This window comes from Filicampus tigris, chromosome 9 (genome assembly GCF_054856515.1).
Source record: "Filicampus tigris isolate MCC_2025a chromosome 9, RoL_Ftig_1.0, whole genome shotgun sequence".
In the NCBI taxonomy this organism is placed as follows: Eukaryota; Metazoa; Chordata; class Actinopteri; order Syngnathiformes; family Syngnathidae; genus Filicampus; species Filicampus tigris.
Window position 1 is genome coordinate 16,772,734 of NC_141225.1, and position 8,789 is coordinate 16,781,522.

At 43.8% G+C, this 8,789-nt stretch overlaps 1 protein-coding gene across 2 annotated transcripts; it reads right to left on the reverse strand.

Moving 5' to 3' along the window:
* Positions 1-520: 520 nt before the first annotated feature.
* Positions 521-7,089, reverse strand: LOC147142309 (leucine-rich repeat neuronal protein 2-like). Of its 2 annotated transcripts, none has more exons than XM_086039580.1 (2): positions 6,779-7,089; positions 521-3,795 (listed from the first exon to the last, which is right to left on the reverse strand). In XM_086039580.1, exon 2 carries the CDS (start codon positions 3,438-3,440, stop codon positions 1,107-1,109), a length of 2,334 nt encoding a protein of 777 aa, XP_085895706.1. In that variant the 5' UTR covers positions 3,441-3,795; positions 6,779-7,089; the 3' UTR covers positions 521-1,106. The 2 variants fall into 2 exon arrangements, with proteins under 2 accessions (XP_085895706.1, XP_085895705.1); XM_086039579.1 differs by having other exon boundaries at positions 521-3,800.
* Between the last annotated feature and the right edge of the window lie 1,700 nt (positions 7,090-8,789).

The following is an 8,789-nucleotide window of genomic DNA, read 5'->3' on the forward strand; positions in this document are numbered from 1 at the left end:
TGTTTTGTGCCAGTGCAGGGTTACAAGCAATCAATAGAGAGTGTGAACTTGTGACATGTTGCCCGGGTAATTATTTGTCTCACCATATAGGGTAAGATAAAAAAAAAAAATTATAGCTGTTCTCCTTTTTGTTTTTAACCTGAATGTGAATATTGAAGCCATTCATAGACAAAGTATATCAGTGATCTTGAAACATTGAAAACAAACATACACTGGATTAACCAGAATATGCACTTTCATTTTGGGTTTCATTTCACTACCTTTGTCTACTTTACTTTGTATAATTTAGATAAAGCTGAGAATTAGTGTAATTCTGATAGCGAGTCTGTTGCATAATTATGTCAGCCTTTCTGCAACTATGCTAATTTACCTCCGATATTTTAATATAACAACCTGCCATTTTAGATCTGATACAAAACATGCACAGCTGTTCTACGTATACACATATATGTGATTTTTTTTTGGGAGTATTATAATGGAGGAAAACGATCTGTATGTGTAAGGAAAAAGAGTCCAGCAGTGACAGCTAAATTAAAAAGATTTATTGTATAATAGCTCAAAATAGAATTTGACACAATCACTTTGAGAATCATTTTATGCTGACAGAAGATATTGGATGTTCGGCGAGGAATGCTGTATAAGAACGGTAGTCCGAGATACTGAGCGCTAAGCATCAATCACTTTGACATACAAGAACAAAACAAGCAGTCACTTTTTCTTTTTGGATCAGTCATCAGACAGTGTTTCATCTGCTTGGTTACAGTATGGTTCAATCTGTGAAACATTAAGACAGGAAATGTAACAAACATCCTGGAAACATTTGTCTCCGGATTGAATCAATTTTCCTTTATTTCCAGCCCAGCAGCAATAAGCAGTAATTTATATTGGATTTATGCACTCACTGTGCACCGTGCGAGTGTCGAAGCACAGTTTAAATCCACTTGGTTTGGATTAAGGTATTCTTTACAATGTGTCTCAACACAAAAACAATGCCTTTACTGTACATACGTTATATAAAATAAATACAAATCTTCCCTACATCACTGTGACTTCATAAAACGACATTTAGTATTCGTTTTCTGTTTGTCATTTCTAATTTGATGATCTCAGCAGTCGTGATGGAACAGCAGTTTCTCACTCTGCTTTGGCTGCTTGTTCTTGCTCCTCCCTGTCTTCTGCATGATGATCACAGCCTTACGACTTTTGATTGCCTGGAAAAGAGCACCTGGGTGTTTCCCACTGTCCCATCCTCGGCTGGCCAGCAGCATCAATATGAGCACAAGGATCATCAGGAGTGTCGCCGCGGTGGACGTCAGCTCCGGGCTGAGCTGCGGGCCGGCCCGAGGCTCTGCCGCTTGCTTGGTCCTCAATGAGATGCACTGAGGTTTCCTGCTAGCTTTGCTTCTCTTGCCGGCATGCTTGCTAGCCTCACTTGTCGCTAAATGTAAACACACTCTGTAAAACGTCTCTGCCTGCAGGTGGGTCAAGTTGAAACTGTGCGTGCCGGCAAGAATGCGTGTGGTGTACGCGGCTGCGTCTGAGCTCATAGCTTGCCAAGACAAACGAGTTGAGGGGAAATTGCGCCTATTCTGCCACGACAATATAGCGTAGCGTTCTCCAGCCTCCGTCACCTTTAAATTTGTCTCCACTCGGAGCATTGAAGGACCCTTCAAGTTAGAAGCCGTCACCCTCCTTTTTGTCTTATGTCTCCTGTGCACGGCCACAGTTACGCTTCGCGTATCAGCCCCCAGTGTATTCTCAGCTATGCAAGTGTACAAGCCGGACTCTCTCGGGGTGACCTTTCTGATTTCCAGAGTTCCCTCAGGCAGGAGCCAGTAGCGTGTAATGGGGAAATCAACTTGGGCCCGATTGGGGGAGATGCCGGAAGCAGGTGAGTCGGCGATTGCGTCGGTGGCTGCGAGAGAAGAGCCCGGCGGTCCCTCCGATGTGTTGCTGGAAGCCGGTCCAAGTCTCAACCCGGAGGGAGTCACCCAGTAAAGTTGAGGCTGCGGATCTGCGAGAGCTCGACAGTGCAAAAGGAGATTCCCCCCTTCTCTCACAGCCACGTTGGAGGGAAGCGAGGCAGTGGGGATCGTCGGGAGGCAGGTGGATGACATCTCCCTGGAGGACAACTCTCGAACCCTGCGAGCCTTCAGTTCCGGGGGTTCCGAGCACAGCGTTGCCTGGGGTAGAATGAAGCGCACCACCCGAGATGTTTGCCGGTTACTGGCTGGCGTGTCCCGGTGAGCGTGGGAGTCGCCCTGTGCGGCCCAGTGAAACAGGCAGTCGCAGCGGAGCGGGTTGGAGTGCAGGCTGACCTCCTGGAGTCTGGGCAGGGAGCTCATGGTGTGACGGTGGAGAGTACTGAGACAGTTGGAGTTGAGCATGAGACTCTCAAGCCGGCTCAGCTGCGTGAAAGCCTGCGGGTGAATGAAGGACAGTCGTGGGTTGTTGGTGATCTCCAGTTTGGTGAGCTCTGGGAGGTTCTCTAACGCCGCTCTCTCAATGGACATCAGCTCCTCCATGTTGTTAAGTCCAAGCTCCTTTAGGTGCACCATATCTCGGAAGTCTCCCGTGTTGATCAGTTTGATTCGGTTCTTGTTGAGGTCGAGAAACTTCAGTCCTTTCACTCTCCGCAGAGCCCGCGACGGGACCCTGATCAGGAGGTTATCGTAGAAGGAGAGACTCTCCAGACCCTCCAACCCATCCAGAGCATTATCAGCTAAGCCTCTCAGGCCCATACCGCCGAGAACAAGACTACGGAGGGATTTCAAGGCTAAGAAGCCGTGCTCGGGCAGGGTCTCTACCTGGTTTCCTCCAATCATGAGAACCTCTAGCTTCTGCAAAGCCCCAAACCACCTCGGATTGACGGTGGTGAGTCTGTTGTTGTTGATGTGAAGACGCAACAGAGAGTTCAGGCCAATGAAGGCTCCGGGTGCAATAGAACAGAGATTATTATGGCTGAGAAAGAGCTCCTGTAAAGCCGGCAGTGAGGAGAAGGAGGCCTCTGGCAGGTGGCTCAGATGGTTTTCCTCCAGGTGCAGAGACAGCAGAGAGGGCAGAGAGAGGTTTTGCGTTATAGCCCTGACACAGCTGAAGTGATTTTGTGAGAGGTCGAGGTCGGTGAGGTTTGGGAGCCCGTGCAGCGCACCGGCGTCCATTTGGGACAGATTGTTCCCCTGCAGGTGCAAGGTGTGCGTGTCGAAGGGCAGGGGCCACGGGAGGCCAGTCAGCAGCAGGTCACTGCAGTCCACAGTCGGCGCTTCGTGGTAAACCGAATCTGGCGAGAACCACGGCTTGATGTGACACACACACAGCCCCGGGCAGGGAACGTGCCATGGCACAGCTTGAGGCAGCGAGCCCAGCGCTCCGAGCACGCACACACCGACAAACACACACAGGAGACACTGAGATTGTAGAAGCATCAACATTGGCCTCATAATCTTTCGGGGGTCACAGGTGCAGCTCGGAGGAGGTTTTAAGATCTTGTTGAGAAGATGTGAGGAACTCAACTGTCCTCACATCTTGTGTGTGCAGATGGCGGAAGACGTTTCAATTGCTGTCAACAGTGTGAAATTCTCAAGCAAACAGGAAAGGATTATCATAGCGACACCTATCTATATTTGCTTCACACACATGGAAATATTGAAATGTGTGTCTCGCATCAAAAGCTACAGTGCGACTCTTTAGGAACAATTTTGATTGCAGTGGTAGAACATGATGACGGTCTTTTTCTTGTCACGCCATCAATCTCACATCCTGGCGGCAGGCGGAGGACTCCTGGCTCATAGCTCACTGCTCTATCAAGCACACACACGCACAAACGCACACACACACACACAGCACGGGAAATAAATAGAGTTAGAGTGGGAATGGGAAAACTGGAAATAACTGAAATTGATCATACTTTAATTCACACTGTGGTCTGTTTGCAAAAACAGTGTGTGATTTTTTTGTGAGCAGATGGGAAAAAAGCCTCACGTAAAAATAACATTACATTTTATTTGTCAATTTGAGGTGTCTGGTATTCATCTTATAATTCCTTTTATTATGTATTATAAATGGACAGCCTTAAGGGGAAGTCACCCCCCAAAATTATTTGCAATAATTTGTTCTATGCGCCATTCACTAGTCTAAACATGCCGTTCTGATTAATTTTACGTTTGTGGAATAGGAGTTAAAGGGGAAATCAACCCAAACATATTTTTTTTCAAGAAAATGTTCCCAGCAGGCCCACTAGTTGAAGCGCAGCATTAATTTTGCGTTTGCGCAATATGAGTTAAGCAGCAAAATCCATCCGCTTTTAGCCATCTCAGGGGGCGGCCATTTTGTCATTTCTTTTGACTGAAAATGACATCACAAACACGCATGGCTCACCAGTTTTTGTCAGCTGTGCCATGATTGGTCATTATCTGAACCCTGAGCAACTGTGATGCCAATTTCAGTCGAACCAGTGTTTTCTCCACCGTCATTCCAATTGTGAGTGCTGAGAGAGAAGCATTTGCTTTGTACAATCTTGCTACTGTGCATTAAAAAAAAAGAAATCCTTTGCAGTACTTCAACTCTTTCTTCTCGTCTAACCCGCATGAAATCCTGCGGCACTTGATTTGATTTGTTTAGTGCGCAAGAAGAGGCCAGAGTTGTCTCACGACCACTCGTGGCTGCTTCAACAAGTCAGTGCGCCTGCTTGCAATGCTCTGAGCATCTGACAGTTCCTGGCTGAGAACAACATCACAGTCCTCGAGCAAATTCCCTACCCACCCCACCTGGCTCCATGTGGCAGAGAAGGCTGGAAATGGGCGATAGGGGAACATTTGCAGTTTATATTTTGGATTTGATATATATACTTTATGACACACCTCACTGTAAAGCTCATGATAGATCATTGCATTGCCTTTATATTTTACATTAGTGATGAATTTCAAGAATCCAATCAGGGTGCTCTAATATCATCATTGAACTGCTTCCAGCCAATAGAGAGCGTACACCGTGATGGCTGCGATGTATTAAATCGAATCGGTCTCTTGGTTTTAGACTAAAGTTGAGTAGACTCATGTACCGTATGATGTAAAAAAAAAAAAATCCTTTGCAGTCTGACATTCTTCTTTTGACAAGATCACCGTCTACCGAGATGTAGAATAGCAGTGACTACATTCATTGGATTATATGAGCTACGCAAAGTGAGCATTGTACGACAGTGTGTTTGAGTCAACATCATCTCGGAGCAGATCTTTCCTCCCGGGGTTCTTCAATCTCCCATCAGCCATTCACTTTCATCTCCACTCTCTCATCTTCCCACAAGCAACCTGCTCAATAATGCATTTGTCATTTAATTTTGATGCCCCCTGTTGTTGTCGTTTGCTCTCAGACGTCAACAATGTCCGTTTCAGGAACGCAGAGCGGTGAGCTGAAGCATGCCTAAGAAGGTTTTGTCCTTCATACTGCTCAAAAGAGGCTTTTCCAATATATAACTGTGCATCAATTGCTAGCTTCTTCCACCTCAGCATTCACCCCGATGGCTTCTTTTTTCTCAGTTTCCCCGTCAAACTTTACAATGTGACTTGGTAGTAGCTCACGGATTTCCGCCAGCAACACCACGCACTTACTTACTTGTAATACTTAAACGCTTGGCAGCCGCAGCATTGGGTCCCGCACAATCTAATGAGATCCAGTGCAGAAACTAGATAAAGAAGATGATTATGCCTCATGACGAGCGGTGTTTCTAATATTTTAGGTGCCTCGCTTAGCTATATGTGGTGGTCAAAGTCAATATAAAGCATGCGGCTGTGCAATACTACCACCTGCAACTACAATAACAAACATTTTAATATGAATAGATGTCTGACCAAATTGAGCAATTTTATATTTGATGCAACTCTTGTACTGGGCATCAACAAATTCAATTCAGTGCTGTTTGATTTATTTTTAGAAATATGATTTTTCAAAATGATGCCCGGATACAACGCACTGTCTTTCGATAAATGATTTTATCCATGCTGATTACTAAAGGATATATCCAGAAAAAAAGATGTTTTGAGCATTGAGACGCAGCTGACGTGGGGATATGTTCATACTGCAGCTCATGCATTTTGCAGAATCACCTCTTTGCAAACAAGGATTTCTCTGTTCTTTATACACTTGGGGGAACTCAACCCAAAATGAAATCACTGTTTACTAGTAAAGTAAAGGAAAAACCTTTTGATTGGTCCGTATCCTCCTCAATTGTACATTCTGCAACAGCATTTCATATTTGTAAAATGGCAATGGTGACATAAAGCACATGCATGTTCACCTGTTAGCAATAAATTAGAGCTCTGTCCCCTGATGGATCATGAGTGCCCCAATCATTTCACTACTCTGCAAGGCTTTGATAAAAATCTGCTTTCTCATTAGCACATTGATAAGAACGCTCATGCTCATCTGAGAGAAAACTCAAGATAGACCTTCAAGCTTTTTTTTTTTTTTTTCAAGCGGCTGGAGGTGACAAACCACTGCTTGTATGGAGAATGTAAATATGTACTAAGAAGAAGGATTATGTACAGGAGCGGGATGCTTTGACAGAGATGGAGGACCTGGATACAGATTGTACTTGGCAAGAGAAAAAAAAAATGACAGAAGAGACATATGATAATGCAGGCTGTTGCTGCACAATTTATCATCTATTTCTACTTACCACCGAGCCTCTCCATTTGTAAAGCACTCACATCGAGTGAGCATGCATGCATCCACAGCTACATGTGTACATGTCTGTGCTATCAACACAATTCAGTTTTCTTACCGGAGCTGGAAGGATCACTACATCGCTGTATTCAGCCTCGCTTCTCGCGCTGAGGTGGTTATTTCTTGTCTCCCTCTCAGCCACACAATTAAGATTCTTGAAATATCACGTCTCTGCTGCACTGGAGCTGGATGGAGTGAACATTGGCCAAGTCTTTTTCTCTTTCTCTCTCTCTCTCTCTCTCTCTCTCTCTCTCTCTCTCTCGCTCGCTCGCTCGCTCCCTCTCTCTCTCTCTCTCACTCAATCTCTCGCTCTCTCTGCTCTGCAGCAGAGCTTGCGTCCCTCTCATCCTGCCTCCCCTCTTCCATCGCCTGCCTTACTCGTTCCCTCGCTTCTCTTTACCTCTGTCACATGCTGCTGGAAAAATACTTGCAGTGGGGTACAGTATGTAGATGACAGGTTGTCTCCCAGTGTGTAATGTATGCATCTGGTTTATTTAAAAAAAACAAACAAACAAAAAAAACAGTTTATCTTTTTATCAAACAGATGACTTCCAACGCTGTCAACATTCATCCAAAGCTGCCATCCATGCATTGTTTTGAGCATTCCATTAATGTGATTAAATATTATAGTAGGAGCACCACTGCGTATAACTTTTCTCATTAAAAACACTCCACTCATTGAAACCGCAGGGAAGACACACAATTTAAGCTCAGTATTTCTAAAGAATTTTGTAGAAAAAAAAAAATTATATATATATATATATATATATATATATATATATATATATATATATATATATATATATATATATATATATATATATATATATATATATATTTATTGTTGTTATTTTATTTTATCATCAGTTCTGTGATTATTTTTGTATATTTAATGTGTTTTTTGCTTTTGTTATTTATCATCATTTGGTGTGGATGTAAATATAATTACTAACAGGACCACAAATTACACCCCCCAAAATGTTATCATGATCTCCCGGACACAAATGGAGATTAGTATTTTTTTGGTGTACTTCCCTGCGTGTGATGTGATACATGCTAATAAGTGATACCAGCAGTCGATTCAATGTTGTCAAAAATTTCAAAAACACACTTTACTAATTCTCCTCTCTCCTGTAAAATAACAGGTGGTGGATGCATTTTGTAAGAGTAATTTAAAAAGTATGCCTGCAGATGTTTCAGCAGAATTACCCCAGTGAGGACATTTTAGGAAACACTAAAGCTCAAATCATGCCATCATAAAAAGGAAAATGGAAAGAGGCAATGACTGTGCAGCAGGGTTCCCCAAATTGCTCTCATTGAAGGCCAAATTATGTCAAGGTTGCCAAGTTGTGGGCTAAATTGTCTGCGAGGTTTTTTTTTCTCTCCATTGGTCTGGTAAAGGGAGAAAATCAGTGTTGTGCTGTAAGTGACACTTCACACTTCACTTTGACACTTCAGAATCAAGATGTAACTGCATGAAGCAGCTTTATCAATATTTTCACACAAATGAATCAATAATGTAATGAATCCTTACAGAATATCCTCGAACCCCTCTTGGCTTCACCTTGAAGTGTGCCTCAGCTGTTTTTCATAATATACAAATGCACTTTTTGCTTTGCTGTCAATAACCTAACAGTGTAATTTTCAGCTGCTATTGCAAGTGACAACAACATCAAAAGAGGTCGCATGCTGGCACCAAGCACCAAAACATCACAAAAAGCAGAGACTGCAGTCAGTTCATTTCTCATCAATGGGCTGTATTGACAGTTGCGTTAGGAAGCAGAAGTTTTTGTCGTGTAAAATAAAAGTAAGGCAGACCACAATGAGAGAAAGAGAGACAGAGCTGGGCATTTTATTAAAATTTACATTGCAGCCGGGGGTATCCGTCTATCTATCCGCCTTTTTTTCCGGCCAGACCAAATAGTAATCACCAGAGCTGGGCATCGCCTAAGCGCCACCGCGTTCCCGCGACCCACGTGGTCCCAGTCAGTCCGAGTCAGCCAAACAGCGTCGAAAACGGAACCGCGTCACACGCAGGAGTAAGGAAAAAATGAAAAATAAAACAGTGT

Bases quoted from the DNA above. Each gene is read 5' to 3' on its own strand.
- LOC147142309 (XM_086039580.1), bottom strand. From the start codon at position 3,440: ATGAGGCCAATGTTGATGCTTCTACAATCTCAGTGTCTCCTGTGTGTG.